The 19,416-nt window shown below is 43.1% G+C and overlaps 1 protein-coding gene across 2 annotated transcripts; it reads right to left on the reverse strand.

Annotated features, from left to right (window-relative positions):
- Positions 1-968: 968 nt before the first annotated feature.
- Positions 969-18,161, reverse strand: col6a2 (collagen, type VI, alpha 2). Of its 2 annotated transcripts, XM_083928305.1 has the most exons (32): positions 17,967-18,161; positions 15,511-15,605; positions 15,312-15,412; positions 15,039-15,182; positions 13,004-13,366; positions 12,889-12,909; positions 12,737-12,802; positions 12,523-12,621; positions 12,372-12,398; positions 12,179-12,205; positions 12,027-12,071; positions 11,559-11,612; positions 11,406-11,468; positions 11,246-11,308; positions 11,072-11,125; positions 10,954-10,989; positions 9,384-9,446; positions 9,208-9,270; positions 9,051-9,113; positions 8,906-8,968; positions 8,758-8,808; positions 8,557-8,655; positions 8,397-8,459; positions 8,207-8,242; positions 8,077-8,122; positions 7,836-7,988; positions 6,834-6,928; positions 6,249-6,430; positions 5,973-6,151; positions 5,823-5,861; positions 2,719-3,053; positions 969-2,228 (listed from the first exon to the last, which is right to left on the reverse strand). In XM_083928305.1, the coding sequence occupies exons 2-32, from the start codon at positions 15,587-15,589 to the stop codon at positions 1,959-1,961; spliced, it is 3,042 nt and encodes a 1,013-aa protein (XP_083784431.1). In that variant the 5' UTR covers positions 15,590-15,605; positions 17,967-18,161; the 3' UTR covers positions 969-1,958. The 2 variants fall into 2 exon arrangements, with proteins under 2 accessions (XP_083784431.1, XP_083784432.1); XM_083928306.1 differs by lacking the exons at positions 969-2,228; positions 2,719-3,053 and adding an exon at positions 3,150-4,283.
- Positions 18,162-19,416: the final 1,255 nt, after the last annotated feature.

Here is a 19,416-nt window from a genome sequence, read left to right on the forward strand (position 1 = left end):
TTATATATATATCATTTCGATGTGTATATTTCTGTCGCTTTGTTTTTTTATTCCTTTTTGAATTGTTCATACTGTTTGATGATAAATAAAGTTTAAAAAAATAAGTTTGTGTATAAAAACAAGTGCAAATTACGTTTTCTTTCATTTTCAAAAAGAACTGTGTCTATATGAATAAAACAATTATATATATATATATATATATATATATATATTAAAAATAAAAATGAAAATAGAAACACACAAATATTACTCTAATATTCATTCGGTGTATTTAGTGCAAGCAAAAACATTATTATTGACAAGAAAAATACAATTGTTGATAAAAATGTAATAAAAGTATATCCTTCTGTTCATATGTTGCCTTTTATGTTTCCATGAACTTCATGAGGTCAAAATATTTCTAGGTTGCAATGTAAAAATATTAATAATTATTAATTCAGCACATAAATATTAGCATCAAAATAAACTTAAAGAGTACTCATTTTGCAGAGTAATATATATTACTGGATTTTAAGTATTGATGCATTAATGTGTCCGTCTCTTTAACGCTGCAGATCATTTTTATTTCTTTATATAACCCAAATATGGGCCGCTTATGATTTCACACAATGTAGCCTATTGTATTTTGTATCAATAACCTGGACCTACAATTTAACTAATAATTAAATCTGTCGAATACATGTAATGCATTAAAATGTAATGTAGCGTAAACTATGAGAATAATACAGTGTAATAGATGATTAGGTCTGAAGTGAATTTGCTGCTTTGTGCTTCTCTGTACAGCAGAGGGAGCAGATGCACCCAGTTTAACACTTGGATCAAATACATCATTGATTTTATGGGATTAAAATAACCTGGGGGTTTATTGCTTTTTATTTTATTATGGAGAGGGGATACATATTAGATCTCAAAATGATGAAATGCATTATGTGTGTGTGTGTGTGTTTGATACTAAAATTGCGTGCACATGGATCAAAAACATTTCACGTCACACATTTACACATTCTGCAAACACAAAACACGGCATTGGGGTCACCACATTAGGCTTTATTTGGACTTCATGTTTACAGATTTGGTTCTTTTATGTTTCTCTGTCACTGTGTGACGTGACGTGTAAATAACTGCAGCGTGTGTGTGTGTGTGTGTGTGTGTGTTATTCTCCCTCCTGGAGAAGACATGTCTACATGTTTTAATCCCCTGAACAAACAATAATTACAGCATAACATGATGTAAAAAACAAGTTTTCAGAACCACTCAGATGGCTTTGTCCTTTATTTCTACTTTAGCACCTTTAATGTAAATATTGACTTTGTGAAGACTGTGTGTGTGTGTGTGTCTGTGTGTGTGTGTGTGTGTGTGAGAGAGAGAGAGAGTGTGAGAGAAAGAGAGATAGAGAGAGAGTGAGAGAGAGAGAGAGATAGAGAGAGAGTGTGAGAGAGAGAGAGAGAGAGAGAGAGAGAGTGTGAGAGAGAGAGAGAGAGAGAGAGAGAGAGAGAGAGAGAGAGAGAGAGAGAGAGAGAGAGAGAGAGAGAGAGAGAGAGAGAGAGAGAGAGAGAGAGAGAGAGAGAGAGAATACAAAATAAAAACAAAATAAAGCATACAATTTGTTTCGTACACTTTCAATAATCATACACCTCTCTTCTGGGATATTTAGGAGTGTCTTTGGTGGGAGGTGCTGACCGTAGATTTAAAATGAATAGAACAATGAAGTTACAAATGATATTGCATGCCTAAGTGTTTGTGTGTCAGCTGGTCCTACGTGGGTCGCTTTGGCTTCATGTAATTGAATCTTCACCCATAACAACAGGATATGTAGCCGCCTCCGTGCCCTACATCCAGTAACGATAACGATCACAGAGGATTGTTGATGGCAGTGTGTGTGTTTACGTGTGCGCTGAAGGAGCGGGCCCTTCGTTCATCCTACGGGATCTACTTCTATGGTGCGTTACAGTTCCTCGTTAGCATATCCAGCGGAGAAAGCGCTCGAAGAATGCAGCTTTGCTCAGCTCGGTGTAGTCAGCTCCTCTAAAGATGGCCGACATGTCCCCTAGCGACACCTTCCTCAGCACCTCTTCGTCTGTTTCCGTTCCCATGGCGATCACGGTGGGAACGCCTTCAGCTCGCCTCATGGCAGTCACGCCCTCGTCCAGCTGGTCGCTGGCTGTGATGCCGTCGGTGATGAACACGAAGGCCAGCTCGGCGTCGCGACGAGCCAAGCGTTCTCCCTCCTACAAACACAAACATGAAAAAACATCTTTACTTTCTTGTCAAGATGAGAAGATGGATTCCACTCTCACATCCGTGTGTTTATATGGCTATAGCTTTGCTTAGCTTAAAGACGGTGCAGGACAAAACAGTTAGTCAACCAAACCTCACAATTATCACTGTTTGTGTACAGATAAAACAAAAGAGACACCCTGCTTTCATTCTTTAAGCTAATCACTTAAAGTTGTACTCCATAAGATTTGAAATATGTTGTTTCTAGCGGTCTCTGTGGCAATAAGATGTAACTGCAGGCGAGCCTGTTCTTTCAGAGCCTCCATCTTGTCACGTTCATGGTCACTTTAGCCATGTTTCCATTAGCCCTGTAGAGTGGCGCCACGGATAGTTTCAGGGCACACCCTCTCACGCCCATCTCACTCAATACTCAACTATTCCTTTAACATGTTTCTGACACGTGTTACCTGCCAACAAATCCAAGTGTTTATTTATTCATACCTTTGGAATCACCAGGTTGTTGACGGCATGCATGATGGCGCTGCCCAGAGCAGAAGAGGAGTCCATGTAGGTCACCCTTGCCAGTGAATCAGAGATCACTGTGAGCTCGTGTGAGAGCGGGAACTCCACTTTATGTTCTGTAGGGCTGCCGTACTGCAGCAGAGCCAAGCGAGCATTCCTGTCGTCCTTACTGCCATTAGCCAGGATGAGGCGGCGAGCCACGTTCTCGATGAACTCTTTGGCCCTGCGGTGGTTCTCTAGTCCCATCCTCTCAGAACCGTCCAGCAGGAACACCAAATCCACTGGCCGCTGAACACAGCTAGCCACTGCAGGCTCTGGAACAGACACGCACACACACACACACACCAAGTTTTAAATCAAACATTCAGCAAGCTACAGCTGGAACACAGATGTTCAGAGTTGAAAACGAACCAAAATACATGCAAGTTGCAGTCTTGCAGTCTGGTTTCATCTAAACGTTCTCATATCGACAGGGGCCTCGTCAAGAAAACACTTTTTTGCTCTATGATTTTATTCTCTTCAGAGGGCATTAAAAACATGAATACATTTTTTACAAAACAACATGGTTCACATCAGCAAGTTTAAGTCACAGGGCTAACATGATACCACAACTCTGTAGTCGTTGTCCTCTAGTCATCATACAAGCCAAGCCACATGCAAAAAAAAAACATGCACCAATCAAGAGCATAGCATACAATAGTTCCTTCATTGGCAGCAAACATCCACATACACCCACATCTGACTCATATACAGTATACCGTGACATGTATAAAACCAGATTTTTTCCACATGTTGTGGCCTTTTTCACCAACATGACTCATTCACAGAGCACAAGAATAAAGAGTAAAGGCCGTAACCATGGATATGTGCAAAACAGCGACAAAAAAAAGTCATCAGAGTGATTCGGCGAGCTTGTGATTCACAGTGGAAATTAGGCTTCATCAAAGAGCCACTGTACGCTAAACAGGAGCAACATGAATGGCTCTACAGACCAACCAATGGACGACATAAGTTTTCCATAAGGTGGAAGAAACGATATGTATCATATTTCTAACTCCATGTACGTTAATTCAATATATTCTATGTGGAGAGGCAGCATCATATGTAACTGTACATAAGGACAGGGCCAGCGTCATATCATGCAATCCTCAGCCCACAAATGCCCACAATTTATAAAAAATCTATTCTATGTTCAGCAGTAAGCTTATTAGTTATTTGCGTCCATAATGGAGAGGTAGCATGGTTAGAATATTAGCATTAGCAGAGTCCCAAGGCTTTCTCTGGGTCTCCCATAATGTCTCCATAGACGTATTTGAAGGAGTCGATGAACAGCTGGGTCCACTGCTGCCTGTCCGATCCCTGGGCGAGTTTGGCTCTCTGGGCTGTGTACGCCATGGTTGCAACGCCAACCCCGTACTGCTGCTCGCTCAGGCCGTTCAGCAGGTTGGTCACACCCTCCAAAGAGGTGGGGACTAATGGGGGGATGCTATCCTTGGCTGGTGCCTTCCAGGGGGGAGGGGCTTGCCCCGCAGTGACGTCCCCTCCTGAAACAAGCGGGCGGAATAACATTGTGGGCGGTGTCCCACAGATACGACGCATCAACACAACCGACAAAGATGCCAGAGCTACAGCGGGCTGCACTATATTGCAAGTTTGGTTTGGTTTTGTCTGTGTTGGCTTTACAGTGACATGAATTAACTGCATCTTAGAAAAGAAGGTGAAATTACACAACTGTCTAAAAGACATATTGACCTAAATTTAAGCATCTCTTATCCTGAGCATAGCTTAAAGGCGTCAGTATGCTTCAAACAAACTGTCCGAACACACCTGAAGGCCAAAAGGTTTATACCTGTTATAAATTGGCCAACAAATTCTCACTCCCAGCTCGTCACATACAAGCGCTTGGTTGCGACCCCTTGGCGTCAAATGTTAACGTACTGGATACCCCTTTGGCGTAATTTTTCATGTAACATTCAGGCTAGGTTTAGGCAACAAAACTACTTGGTTGGATTTAGGAAAAGATCATGGTTTGGGTTAAAGCTAGTCGCTAACAGCCGGACATGGCTAACACTGATTAGCTTGGGGCAGTACGGTGAAGGCATTAAAACGGCTTTTTTAACCACTTATACTGCTCAAAATAACACCAAACCTAGGTGGTAACGTTAGTTCCGTAGTACATTAAAAGTTAAAATAAGTCATCATTGACTTTTGGTTATACACAGGACGAGAGGAGCGGCCTCTTGGGCTAAAGTCCTGTTTTTGTTTGACCCATTCATCCATACTCACCTCCTCTCGAGAACTTCATGCTCTTTTTCCCTGCAGATTTTGGAGTTCTTTATACAATGTCAGGGGTCAGCAACCTTGAGCTCGCGGTAGCTTAACCAATGGCTCACTATAGCAACAAGTGTGCAAGAAATGTTTGGGGAAATTATTTAGCGGTTTCTCATCCGCATGTCAAATTATCTTTGCACAGTAGTTACTAGATGAGCTCTTGGTTTAAATAAAAAAGGCTCAAGGAATGGTAATATGTTGTGTTTTCAACCCTTTGTTAAAGTGAGTACCATCAAGTGGGCTCAGAAAATATGGAAAATACTTCATATAACTTCATGAAGCTTTCTTTGGCCATCACTATTTGTCAGACTAAAACTTTTTACCCTTCTACATTCATGGAGACCTGCCCAACTCTGCCTATGAAGAGTGCCTCGTGCGTCTGTATCAGAAGCTAAGGGCCAATCTGCCGTATTTAACGAGTTGAGTGAGAACGGGTTGGAATCGCCACACACGAAGGCGACAAAAAGCCTGCTGACACATCATAAAAACGGGGATAACAGTGTGCACTTTCAAACAGTCCCTCCTCAAAGACATTCATGGTGTTGCACTGGGATGCACGCATGAAAAGGGACGGAAGACGTTGTGTAAAGAATAAAACCAGATACAAAAATGTACCCCTGAGATCAAACGCTTTTTCAGATGCTTTTTGAAAATTTAACAAGTACTTCATTTGAATCATATTGACGCCTTATTAATGCATGAACATCATAGAAGAAGAGTCAATAAGAGATACATAATATTTAAAACCTTACCTGATTTACAAGGGAGATCCGGGCATATGACGATAGGATCTACGGCAAAGGTAAAGACAGAATGTCAGAGAAAAAGGACTAAACAAAGCAGCGTCATAATCCACTAGATAAACAAATTGTGCATAATGTGTGCTTCTGTAATGAGTGTACCTGGGCAAAGCACGGTTTCAATCTTGTCGATGAATTCCTCTGCCACCAGGTCTGCAAAGCGCCTCATGCCCAGCACCCTGCCTTCCTTTTGGCAGGCGATGCTCTTCAGACTCTCATTCTCCTCAATCTGGTCGAACATGTCTCCGATACCGATGGCACTCACGTCGACGTTGGAATCACTGCTCACAAAAAAACACAAGCGATCAGATAGAAGATTTTTTTCTTCTTCGCAAATGCGTCTTCTGAATCTCAAAATACAGCCACGGTGCCAGGCACCTGCAGAGGTAAGTGAGCAGCGAGTCGTCGTCTCTGGGGTCGAAGCGTCCGTCCGTGATGACCACAACAGTGACCTTGGCTTTGGCTCTGCGGCTGTCCCTGATCAGGTTGTCGTAGGCGTACTTCAGAGCGGATGGAGTCCATGTTCCCCCAGCGATCCACTCCAAGCGCTTCACTGCATCCTGAACAGTGGAGAAGTCGGAATGTGAAAGGTGTGTACGTACAGTGGGACATGATGACATCAGTACTGATTGTAGACACAAAGAAAGATTACGAATTTTGAAAATAAAGGTACTTCAAGTTAACCTTATACGTCATTTCCACCGAACAACCCGCTTCAGTTCAATTCGTTACACATTAGAACAGTTAATTTTGCGTTTCCGTTGTTAAAAGTTGTGTACTTTCTATTGCATCCAACATTAGGCTATAAGTACGGATGAACTGTCACAGCACGTCTGATCTCACAGCACATCAGCCATGATTAATAAATAACATCTGGACAACATACAGTAGACAAGAGAACAGACTGTGTACACCCTAAGAATAAACTTCAAAGCAGATTGCGCATGTGTTTGTGTTTGAGACCTTGAAAGCAGTCAGTGAATCAATCTTGGGGTCGTTGAGCCGGATGGCCTGGAAGGTTCCACTGTGACTGTACTGAACAACTCCCACTCTCGTTCCTGTGAACACAAGCAACTGTGTTTACACCAAGTTGGCAGCCATCTTGTGCAGTTTTCTCTGACATTGCACAGACCATAGATATATATAAGTAGATGCTGCATCTGCCACTACTGTTCACTGGAGCGATGCGGGTGCAGGGGAGCCACATACCCTAATGCACTCAGTCTATTGAGGCAGGAGGTCTATAAACTATTAAAAGAAACAATTCTTGATGAATTTTCGACCAATTTTCATGCAGTTTGGTTAGTTACAAATGCCAGATGTGTATTTATGATACTGGATACTTGGTTAAATTAAACAATTTGCTGTAAATTAAGCATTTTAACCTTGTGGTCTATGGGGTTTGAAAGCCTCAAGTAGCTATTGGAGGAACTGCAGCTCATCTTGCATTCATGCATCTTACTGACATCTTATATTATTAATTACTAAATACCTGACATTAGCTAGCGTTAGCTTAATTTATCATTAGGACAGTCACGTAACTTTATATTAAGGTCCTCTGCTCTGTGGCTCTGTACTGTAATAAACTCTAAGCCCGCCTACTTTTTAGCGGGCAAATCAAATGTGAAATATTGGATTTAAAACCTTCTTGTAACTGTACACTGCTGGAATATTCTGTAAAGATGCTTCAAAGGATGATTAGGACCTACCTCTTTTGATACATCACATTCAACACGTTCTAATCAGTAAAATATTGTAAAATAAAAACAATCTTGTCTGTGAAATGTTATTCCATGTTGCTTAGTTTAGGTATTTCTACTCTATTCTATGAGTCTTTACATTCAGTCTACGGTCAGAGCAGGTCTAAATCCCGGATGCAGCATCTATGTGTATATATCTATGCTACAGACTGATTCTCTAGTTGTTGGAGTAGCAATGATATGAAATGAACAAATGCATGTCTACCTGTCTCTGAATTGGGGTCTTTGGCCATAGATCCCAGTCTGTTGATGGTGTTGATGACAAAGTTCTTCTCCAGGGTGAAGTTAGTCAAACCCACTGACTCTGAGCTGTCAATCACAAACACGATGTCCAGGGGTCCGCAGCGTTTCTCACAGTCTGCAGTGACAAAGACACAACCTGTCAGAATCTTACTGCCTATCAGAGCGTGTTCAGATCACAAAAAAAGGAAACACAGCTGCCTCACCGCAGCAGCCACACGTTTCCCTGATGTAGTTCATGACGTCACATTCCTGCAGGAATAAACATTATATCATTATATCCATTATGTTTCTGTTGATTTGATAAAAAAGGGTGTTTAGATTAAATGTTCTTACAGTGAGGCCGGGGTCTCCCTCAGGGCCGGGATCTCCCTGCAGAGGAAGAAAACATAAAATCATCTCAGCATCTCAGCTTTTGTCTGGTTTGCTAGCAGATAACGCTAATCGGTAAGAAGCAAACATATGCAAACATCAGCTTAGACTGGCATTAGATGCAACTCAGTGGTTTTTTTTTTTGTATACTTACATCACGCCCAAGTTCTCCTCTTGGCCCTCTTAGACCAGGTTCACCCTGAGATCCTGGCTCACCCTGTTGTAAGCAGAAACATTAGCGTCGTGTTCCTGCACTGCACTATACACCTTATGCTCCAGTATCATTAAACGTCCAATTTCAATGAGTTACTCACTGCCTCTCCAAAAGTTCCTTTATCTCCTGGTTCACCCTTTTGACCACAGTCTCCTCTGCCGCCACGGGGTCCACGATTACCCTTCTCTCCTCTCTCACCCTGTATCAGTCGAGGATTACATTTATGTAAGCAACTGATAACACCCATCCAATAATCTGACAACAGTTGAATTGACTGGCAAATAGAGACAGTGTACATTACCGATGGACCTCTTGGACCAGGATAGCTGAAGCCAGGTCTTCCATTGTCTCCCTGAGTACAGACAAAAGAAACAGTCAAGAGAACCCGCAGCTAGACACCTGAAGACAGTCGAGGGAAGATGCTGACACAGGTACACAGACACACATACCTTTGGTCCACCCGGTCCAGGTTCTCCTCTTGGTCCAGCATCACCAGGGTCACCGCTGGTACCCTATAACACAAACAGGGCCAATGTGAATTATATGCGCTAATGATCTCTTTCACATTTAGACCAAATGAGACCTTTAACATACATTTTTCCCGGCCACTCCTGGTGCCCCTGATGGTCCCCTGGGGCCTGGCAGACCACTGTCTCCCTGTTCAGAGGAGAGGGCGTTAATGCCAGGTGCAACAACAGTGGGTTTTCATATGAACATATGCATATTAAAAAGATAAGATGACTCTTCTCACCTTTGTTCCTTCGTTTCCTGGCGAACCTGAAAGTCCTCTCACGCCCTCGGACCCCATTTCACCCTGAAACATATAATCAGCGTTCAGTACCCCTAGAGGTGGGATGTATCTCAATGAAACAAATCATTCCAGCTAAGGTGCCAGAAATACACAAATGTTTCGACATAACCTCGTACCTTGTCTCCCTTAACTCCGTCTGGCCCTTGACTACCCTTTGGCCCGTAGTCTCCTCTTCTTCCCTAGAACACAAGAACAATTAGAAAATCAACACACAGCCAATAGGGTGCTGCAGGTATGATGAATTTTTGTAGGCCAACCCGGAAGTTAGCATCACCCTAATTCCCTCGACAAAAAATCGAATGGGATTTTCTTTTGTTTTTGAAATATTGCAGGAAATAAGTGGCCATGAAAAGTTTATGATACTAACACCTTTTGTTCAACAAGATAATCGAAACTAATGTTTTTTGAAGCATAAATGCAATCGCCACAAACTAAAAGCTATTGTTTAGCTGTAAATTAAAGTCACAGTCGGCAACATTTGTTTGATCATATCCACTGAAACCAACACTATGCTCCGATAGAACAACATAAATCATCTGCTTTTGGGGAAAAAAACAAGCCTCTACGTGCACTTACTGTGTTTATTTTACAAAAATCCACGGTGCCCCTATCATCCTGTCCCCTCAGCGCAGTTCACAGTCCGTGCACACGCCACAGATCCCCCCTCCCCGCTTGCGCATTTTACAAAATATCACAAACACTAAAGCTAGGCAAACGCTAAATGACGTTAGCAGTTGCTATTTATGAGTGAGTTAGTCAGCCTTCCTCCGTGTACCGTGTACTTCATGTCGGAAATTGATGAGAGATCACAGGAATTTGGTGCATGTGCACTGACGAGCACTCGTTGGGAGGGAGCAGAGGAGCTCGGTGGTAGAGAGGGAGGGGCGTGAGAGTTTGAAACTTGATCTGCCAGACTTGCTGACTGCAGCTTTAAGAACCTACATGAATATCCGATGCCACCCCGACTAAGTTTGTAGCTAATTTCGCATGTTCCTCATGACAACGTTAGACGACCTCTGTAGTAGAGCTTTGAGACTCAGCCCAAACCCGACTGGGCTCGGCCTAAATTATGTAATTTTTCAAAATTAACCTAGGCATGATTCGGGTCGAATGTCCACGTTTTTTTCTTTCTCAGAGCCTAAAACTGGTTGCTTGGATAGAAATTATCTGGATTCATCCGCAGCTCTACTCTGTGGTATCATTTAGCCACTTGTTAGCAATCGCCTTTTTTAAACTATTGGGGCTCAGGAGGTAGCAATCCATGTCTAAGTGTCCTTGGGCAAGACACTGAACCCCAAATTGCTCCCGAAGACCGTGCCATCATTGTGTGAATGTCCGTCCGAATGGTTGAATTAGATCCTGATAGATTGACGGCACCTTGCAAAGAAGCCTCTTCAGTTAGTTTGTGAAAAGCTGAACATAGTGTAGACTGCTTTGAGTGGTTGGAAGACTAAACTTCCAAAGTGGTGGTATTGACTGATGCATTTTATGTCATAGAACAAAATGTGAAAATCTCTTGAGCCTATTTAAATAGACCTTATTTCAAGTATCTTACTACATTGACCTTAAGACGGGAACGAGTACAAAATGCTAATGAAATTCCAGGTTTTAGGACTCATTCCTGCAGAACTTGCAGGGGAACGATGAATGGGAACATTAGATTACAGGTGAATCAGAGGGTCTTACCGTCTCTCCTCTGGGTCCTCCAGTTCCAGGTAATCCCTAAGAAAAACAACACACAGGTGAGCTACATGATAATGAGTATGTGTCTGAATGTTAATCTGTCTGTGGCAATAAGTCTTACTGGATTTCCTTTAAGTCCAGGGACGCCAGGTGATCCAGGACTTCCACTCTCTCCCTGTGGAAGAAGCACCAGAGTTTATCCTTTCACATTTCTTCCTCAAAGCTTTTAAAATGGCTTCAGACCTTATATCTGTCACATCAGAGAGCAGCTATCCCCAATGTTCCTGTTTTTCACCTTTGGTCCAACTTCTCCAGTCGGGCCAGAGGGACCAGGTCTTCCAGGTCGACCGGGATCACCCTGAAGACAGGACATAAGAACACCCATATACAGTCAGGCTTAGTTAAACTACAGGTTGGATCGCTGATGGATTTTGGTTTAAGTGAAGACCCTGTACCTTTTCTCCGTCAGTTCCAGCAGTACCACGTTCACCGACGTCGCCGGGGTGACCATCAGGACCCTGCAAAGCGGCAAAAACACATCATAAACAGGCTGTAACACAACTAAATATGTATGTGATGATCATTTAAAAGAGTGTTGAATGTCATACTCTGTCGCCTGGGTCTCCTTTGCAGCCGGGGGCACCGATCCGTCCAATTTTACCCTGTGAAGAAGAAGACGAAGGGAGCGTTAAAAAAATAGAGCTTCACTGCAAATACTTCCACTTTTTGCAACTTTCAGAATCAGTTTACGTAAATAAGTGACGATTCTAGCTGGTTCCCTAAAATGTACAACAAAATACCTACCTTCTAGAGCTGCAGCAAACAGTCGATTTATGGTTTAGTTAAAAATAATCTGCAACTATTTTGATAATTGAATAATCTCTTTGAGACGTTTTGTAAAGAAAAAATGTCCAAATTATCCTATTCCAGCTTCTTTATTGTGTTTTTGTTTTTTGTTCTTTCCTCCTCTTTGTCGGTAAACTTAATATCTTTGATATGTGGACAGGACAAGACCCATTTTCTGATATTTTATGGACCAAACGACTGAAAATAATAGATAGTTGCAGTTCTACTACCTTCTGTCCATCTGTCCCATTGCGTCCCGCGATGCCAGCCACGCCCTAATGACAAAGAGAAGACACAATTAGAGGAGAAAGACTAATATCTTTAAAAAATCATTGGTATCAGTTTGTTGATTAATAATAAAAGTAAAGAAAAAAAGTCGTACCTTTTTCCCCTGAGTTCCGATCTCTCCCTGTGGACGGACAGAACATGAGCGGTTATCGAACGTACGATCGGCATGTGCTTATTCATGAACAGATTATGAACTCATTTTCATCATCATTCATCCACAAACCAGGTAATTTACTGTATCAAAGACACATGGATGAACTTCTCACAAAAGCAAAGTGATTCCTCACCTTGTCGCCTTTAAAACCTGGTTCTCCCTACAGAGAGGGAAAAAGGGAAAGGAGCAAATCGTTACAATAACAATACAGACACAGACAAACAAATGTTGCCATAGTGTAGTGGATAGTGAACGATGGGTTAGGTAGATGTTTGGTGTCTTACTTTGGTACCGGGCTGACCGATGGGACCCTCAATACCGGGGTCTCCTGGGCGACCTATGGCTCCTTTTGGACCCGGGTCACCGTTGTCTCCTTTAGCTCCCTGCAGTCAGTGAGTTCAAAAAGAAAACGTGTAAGAATAATAGTGACTAGTGTGCAAATCATGCAAGTGTGTGTGTGTGTGTGTGTGTGTGTGTGTGTGTGTGTGTGAAGCTCACTTTTTGTCCTCTGTGGCCTTTTGGACCGTGAGGCCCTGGTGTCTCCAGACAGGACACTTTGTAGCACTGTGTCACACAGGAAATGAAGAGTCAGCGCTGAAACGATGTGAAACATAAACCTTTGTGATCATTATCTGTGAGTATGCCCTTACCTCCGTGTACGCCAAATGTTTCTGTGAAGACAAAAGGAACAACGTGTGAGCAGAACAGGCATCGATCGTGTTGCATGTTTCTCTGTGTGTCTCCGTGGACGTGTTTGTGTCTTACCATGGTCTTGATGATGCGGTCAATGGTGTCCACATGAATGACGGCTCTGCCCTGGCTCAGATCCACAGCCATGAATTCCCTCCTGTAGACGGTCGCAGGAGAGTTGGCAATCTCCCTCATCCCTGTCTCTTCGATGTTCTTCGACGCCGCCACGACAAACATCCGGATGCCCTCGTCGCGAGCTTTCTCCGCTGCCACTTTGATGCCTCCACACGGGTTTCCAGTCACGTGGCCGTCGGTGATGATCACGGCGAATCGGAGGGCGGTGGGGTATGAGGTTGAGCGCAGCATTTCCTGAGTCATGTTGGTGAGGGCGCAGTCGATGTAGGTACCCTTACCCAGGTAACGGATTCCCCTGACGCCCTGGAAACAGTGAAAAGGGTGACTTGTTATGGCTGGATTACCATCGGGAAAAGCGGGAAACTGCTGAGGGACCCATGACCCTTAGGGGCCTCGTAGGTATCGACTTCGAGGCATCGAGTACATCTTCAAAATACTAAAAAATTTTAGATGAGAAGATCGATGCTGTTATGTGCTGGGTGCAGTTACCTGGTGACCAGCGACACTCCAGCAAGAAACAGTCCGGCACATAATCGCCCATAAAACAGCTAAATGTCATTTTTACACTTTGGTTTCTGTATGGAATAAACCAACAAGATATAACTTGTTGATTAGTGAGCTTAGAGGTGCTGGAAGGCAGATTTGGTTGAGCTGTTTCCCCATGTTTCCGTCTTTGTGCTGAGCTAAGCTAACTGTAGACTTATATTTAATGGACTCTCAAGTTTATTTTGAAAAGAATATTTTGAATTATTCTTTTAATAAATAAACATCCTATTTAAGATCAGATAAGATATTCCTTTATTAGTGCCACAGAGGGTAAATTTCTTAAAATGCAGAAAGAAAAAAAGAAAGGCCAAAGTAAATACGGCAACTTTGTTCTCCGTGGTGCACCGGCACCCAAACACCTAAAAAAATATATTAAAAGTAGGAAAATAGACAAAAGTAGAAGGGAAAGAGCTCAACCGTGAGTGAGACCTGCTGTAACAGGCTGCCACTAGCGCAGCGCCATCTTAGTATGATTATGATATTATGATTTCAATCCAATCTTAAGATACATAAGTACTGCATATGATCAAGTGTGCAAACACTACGACAACCGATTTTTTTTCTTGCATCTTATTTTAACTTTGACTGCAGAGTACGCATCTTAAAACTGCAGTAGGTAAAAAGGAGAAAAACAGCAGAGTGAGACCTTTCCTCTCTGTCCTGCGCCAATAGGAACTCTCTCTGAAATGACCTGTGATTGGTCAAAGTCTCCTGTCACGGCCTAGACTTTCTAAAGCCTGAAAACAGCCGAGAGAACGTGCAGAAGTTTAGTTTTCTCTCAGAACACTTAAATTACAATATAATGAAATATTTGTCTGCTGTTTTTGCTCAAAAGTGTCAAAACTAAACCGCTTACCCCAGTTTTAATCCACGAGGGCGAGTCATCCATTTTGCAGTTATCAGCAGGTTTTGCTCTGCAGTACGCCCTGTGCGAGTATCTCCTTTATCTTTTTGATTAGTTTTAATCTACGCTCTGGAGGCCCACAGATGATTTTCGCCCAAGGGTCCCAAAGCACATTTACCCAGCCCTGATTATCATCAGTGTGTGGTAAGCTAAAAAACGAAGATGCCTCTCCAACGTTCCACAGATTTGCCCTCTTTCTCCATATGAGGGACTTTTTGGGTGATCACAGGTCAGAAATCTCCATCCATACGTTTAACAAAGATGCAGAACTTTCCCATGAGTGTAGCTCTAATAATTTCCTCCATTTAGCTGCCAACATGTGATGTCACCTAGTGCAGCTTGAACAAGTATGTCACATCTTTAATAGACTAAATGTCAAAATTATCAAATTCACTAATGTTAATAGGTACATTAAGCACCTAGATTAAATCTGTGTGTGTGTGTGTGTGCGTGCGTGTGTCTGTGTGTGTGTGTGTGTGAGTGTGTGTGTGTGTTTGTGTGCGCGTGTGTGTTTGTGTCACTCACAGTGATGAAATCGCTCTTGGGTCCGATGCGACTGAACACTTCCTGTTTCTGGGAGAAGTGCAGTCCACCGATGTTCCAGTTGATCCTCACGACACCTCTGAGCTCGGCATCTTCCAAACGCTGTGCAAACTGCTCAGCAAATTGCTATAAAAACAAGTCAAAACAAATTACACGTAAGGGTTAAAGACACCCACTTGGTCGACTGTCGTTTAGAAATGAAGACACTACGAACGAGGATATTTTTGCATTGAGACTAAAGTGATAAAACTGAACCTTGATGCTCTCCACCAGCGCTCCAGGGGGCGGCTCCTGCAGCGCGATGGTCTCAGATGTGTCTATGGTGAAGTACACGTCTATGGGACATTCATTCTTCTCTGCAGGGAACATAAAAACACATGTAAAGCCTCTGTGGGAAATAATGCTTTTAAATCAGCAAGATGAAACAACAGGGCTTCAGTTTCACGGCACTCACTGCTGCACTCGGCCGTCGGCTGGCTGTGAGTCAGGGCTCCAAAAAGAAGACAAAGCGCGATGACCTCTAACCCCAGCATCTTCCTCTTCTGCTGTCTGACACATGAAGACACCAGAAACACAACTGAGCCACCTGCACGTGTATTGCTCCCTTTATCTCTTGATTATAAGAGAGAAAACTCACAAACAAACAAAAAAGCACAGGAAGAAAACACAAAATCTCACAAATGTTAAGACATATAAGTAACAATTTTAAAGCCTTATTCAAGAAACAACGAGATGACATTTTAATCTCATTCCACATGATGTATGTTTGTTATGTATTCTGCATCTGGTATCAGTTGAAGCTAATTGTGAGGGGAACAGTTTTCTGCCCGTTGCCCAGGGAACAAAATGGCTGCCACAGCGTTATGTAATAGGTTTGAAAGCGTCACATGGAGTCGAACATGGCTCTTCTTTCTTGTGTTTAATGGTGGAAATGAACAGGAGTGACAGATCTCAACATCATCAAACACCTGACTCATTTTGAATTATTGATGCAGAAACTTGGACTCGGGCATCCACTAAATACACACAGGCATGTTTTACCAAGTCAAACCTTTAAGTCCCAGGCTAAAAAATGGAAGTAATCATCTTATCTAAACAAATATGGGTTTGGGTGATGACACAAAATGAACAGACTCTGGATGCTTTTGGCAGCAGAGAGCAGGCTGTTGATTGATGAAACCACCACATTTCACAAGGCCTCAGTCTGCCGCCCTCTAGAGGCTTTCCCTTCCCTCTCAGCGAACCTCTGTTCATTAACCTGTTAGGTGCCTTGAGCACGGATTCTTGTCATTTGGCTAAACACAAATGCTTTATGACAATTCAGACAAGACTCGGACAAGGTAATCATGCACAACCTGCCTGAAGTCACAGTATTATTAAAATTAAAGACAGTTTTCTTCGTGTATGAACTATTAACAGAGAAATCCTGTAGAGTCGCTAACAGCAGGATGTGGCTAACACTGATTAGCTCGGGGCAGCAAGGTGAAAGCATTTAAACGTCTTTTTATAACCACTAATACTGCTCAAAATAACACCAAACCTCTGCAGTAGCATGAGAAGAGTCCTGACACATAAAACAAAGCATCAATGGGCTCCTTCCTTTGGGATTGACTTTGGTAATCGACTTGAATGGACTTTACTATGAGAGGAGCTGGTACAGGGGCCAGTTGGTAAGTCTTTCAAAACACTCTTTTTTATAAATTCTGGGTTCAGTAACTACGTTGTTGGTGCTTCGTTTTATGTGTAGGGACTCTGAACATGCTACTGCAGAGGTTTGGTGTTATTATGAGTAGTATTAGTGGTTAAAAAAGACGTTTTAATGCCTTCACCGTACTGCCCCGAGCTAATCAGTGTTAGCTAAGTCCGGCTGTTAGCGACTCTACCGGATTTCTCAACTAAAAGTTCATACACGAAAAAAACTGTCTTGATGGCTTATTTGATGTATGTACGTAAGTGCCATAAAAGACCATGGGATGATTTTGTGCTGGAATTACACTTCAACACAAACCAACCAGCTGTCCCACACTTTACATGAGGCCTTCAGGGAGAGTTGGGGCGGGTGCACACTTGATTGATAATCCTGCAGGCTGTGCAGGAACAGAAAGCCTCTGGAGGGCAGCAGACTGTCCTCACATCCAGTGAACACTCAGCAACATGTCAACAGCCTACAACTGATCTACTGTCTATCATCATAATCTACAAAGATCTCAACCAACAAGTGTCCACCACTGATGTTCTCTGCAGCATACTGCATTTTTACACTGTAAAAATCTGCACCCTCATACTGACAAAGAATGAGAAAACAACATTCATAAAGGATTTTGAATGTGGACAGATGCCCCCCAAAATGATAATTCTTAACAAAAAATGTATGTAATTTAAAGTTAAAGTCTCTCAAATTTGGCAGTTTTTCCCTTTTTTTCCAAATCCAATTATGGAAAATATTTTCACACATGATTTTCGCCCTTCTTTAAAACTGCCAGCCCGCTTTGCTGTGGCTCCCTCTGGCGGACTGACAGCTGTGAGCTGCGGAGGAGTCGCTCCTGCAGATGTTCCCACTCAGGGAGAGCGTGTGAGTGACGGGTCCCTGTCGCCTTTCACCACTGCTCAGGTAAATATCATGCAAAAACATGCAGCGATAACAGCACGGCTGATGAAGCCCGGGTTCTAAATGTATGGTTGTTTATTGGGCAACTAGTTTATGGATTTTAAGTGAGTTGCTTCTCAAAGTTTCTTCACCCAGAAGTTTGGTTTGACTGATAAAATCCCTAATTTCTGCTGATGAGAGTAATTTTGAAGACATGCAGAGAGAAAGAGAGAAAAAGAGGCAGAGACACACAAAGGGAAATAAGGAGATAGAGAGAGGGAGAGAGAGAATGGCACATTGTTGTGCGTAAAAGTGCTGCTTACCCGAACTCTTTCCAACAACTTCAAAACTTCTTGAGCACCTGGTCCTCTGTTGATTAACTCCTCATCTCAGCAGGAAGGAAAGTCGAGAAAGAAAAAAGGGAAGATAGTGGAGGTAGAAAAATGGAAATAAAGCCCTGGATGCGCGTTCACTTCCCGCAGAAGAGCCGTCCGTTCGCTCTCCTGTCCCGGTCCAGCCCCAGCGCCGAGCTCTGATCCCTCCTCCTGTACGCGCATGACGCGCCCCAGTGTCCACCGCTGTCCGCTTGGAGGCGCCATGGCTCCGCAGCAAGCCGTGTGAGCGCGCGCGCGTACCCGCAGTATCACTGCTCTTACTGAACAAGTAGAAGAAGATGCCGAAGTGCAGCTGTAGTGTTTACAGACCCCCCCCCCCCCCCCCCCCCCTGAAAATACCTTAAACTCCACAGACTGTAATGTGCATTCTGGAGATATGATAATTGTTTGTTTGTGGCCCTCGGCTGAACACATGGGGCACCCGGAGGAGACTTTCCTGTCCCACAGATAGAGCATTCAGGTGGTTTTCACAGTTAATCTCATCCATGTGGTGAGTCCGTTTCAAATAGAACAGGATAAAGAGTAGACTTAACCCCGCCATACTCATAAACACACACACACACACAAATGGACCTCGCTGGTAGTGGTGGTCTGGTTACAATTAGTAGGCCGAGTGAGAGGAGTTTATACTCGATATAAACACTAACAGACTGCTCATGAGTCTGCTCACCCTGTTTATACACATGTAGGTGCTTCAGCCGCCAGTTTGCCTATTTGTATGTATTAGTGTTGGTGGACACGGTGGGAGGTCTCTCGTGAGAGGGTTTACCATGTATGTACACATCTGCACAGACTGTTACATGTAGTGGAGAGCATATTTCATGTCATGTCCTTGTTGCTGATCATGTGTCGGCTGCAGAAACACTTGCAAGTAATGCCCAATTTGCTTGAAATCTCTGATGTGGCCTGCAGAGCTGAGCCACTGCATTAACCAGTAACGCTGCCACTAATGTGTTATCCAGGACACCGCAGGAACAGGCTTCGACATCCGTTACATGAGAGGCGATCAGTTTGGAAAAGGGGATGAAGGGTCGACTGAGTAAGACAGGTGCGGACGTGAATCTTTAGGAATATCACATCCAAGGGGCTTTGATAAAAGTTTGATCTACACTTGGATTATATGTTGTGTATATATATTCAGACTAAATTGACCTCTATCTGAAGGTATAGTGGCGTGGAGGCGGTTAAAGATGAGACAACAGTCAGCATTTTGTCAAGTGCTGAGAAAAGGAGAAGAGGAGGAGGAGAAAGGCAGCTGCTGACCAGAGTTATTACTCTCTGAAGCTGTTCTCTCTGTCTTGGCCCGGGACGAGTTTTTCCTTAAAAAGAGAAGAAGAAGAAAGGAGTGAAGCAGTGTGTGTGTGTGTGTGTGTGTGAT

The sequence above is a fragment of the Echiichthys vipera genome, assembly GCF_963691815.1.
Source record: "Echiichthys vipera genome assembly, chromosome: 15".
Lineage (NCBI taxonomy): Eukaryota > Metazoa > Chordata > Actinopteri > Perciformes > Trachinidae > Echiichthys > Echiichthys vipera.

Excerpts from the sequence above, each read along its gene's own strand:
- col6a2 (XM_083928305.1), bottom strand. The coding sequence starts at position 15,589 with ATGCTGGGGTTAGAGGTCATCGCGCTTTGTCTTCTTTTTGGAGCCCTG. Across the intron at positions 12,072-12,178 it reads TCGGAACTCAGGGGAAAAAG|GGCGTGGCTGGCATCGCGGG; the intron begins GTACGACTTTTT and ends CTTTGTCATTAG. Across the intron at positions 9,114-9,207 it reads CAGGAAACGAAGGAACAAAG|GGAGACAGTGGTCTGCCAGG; the intron begins GTGAGAAGAGTC and ends TCCTCTGAACAG.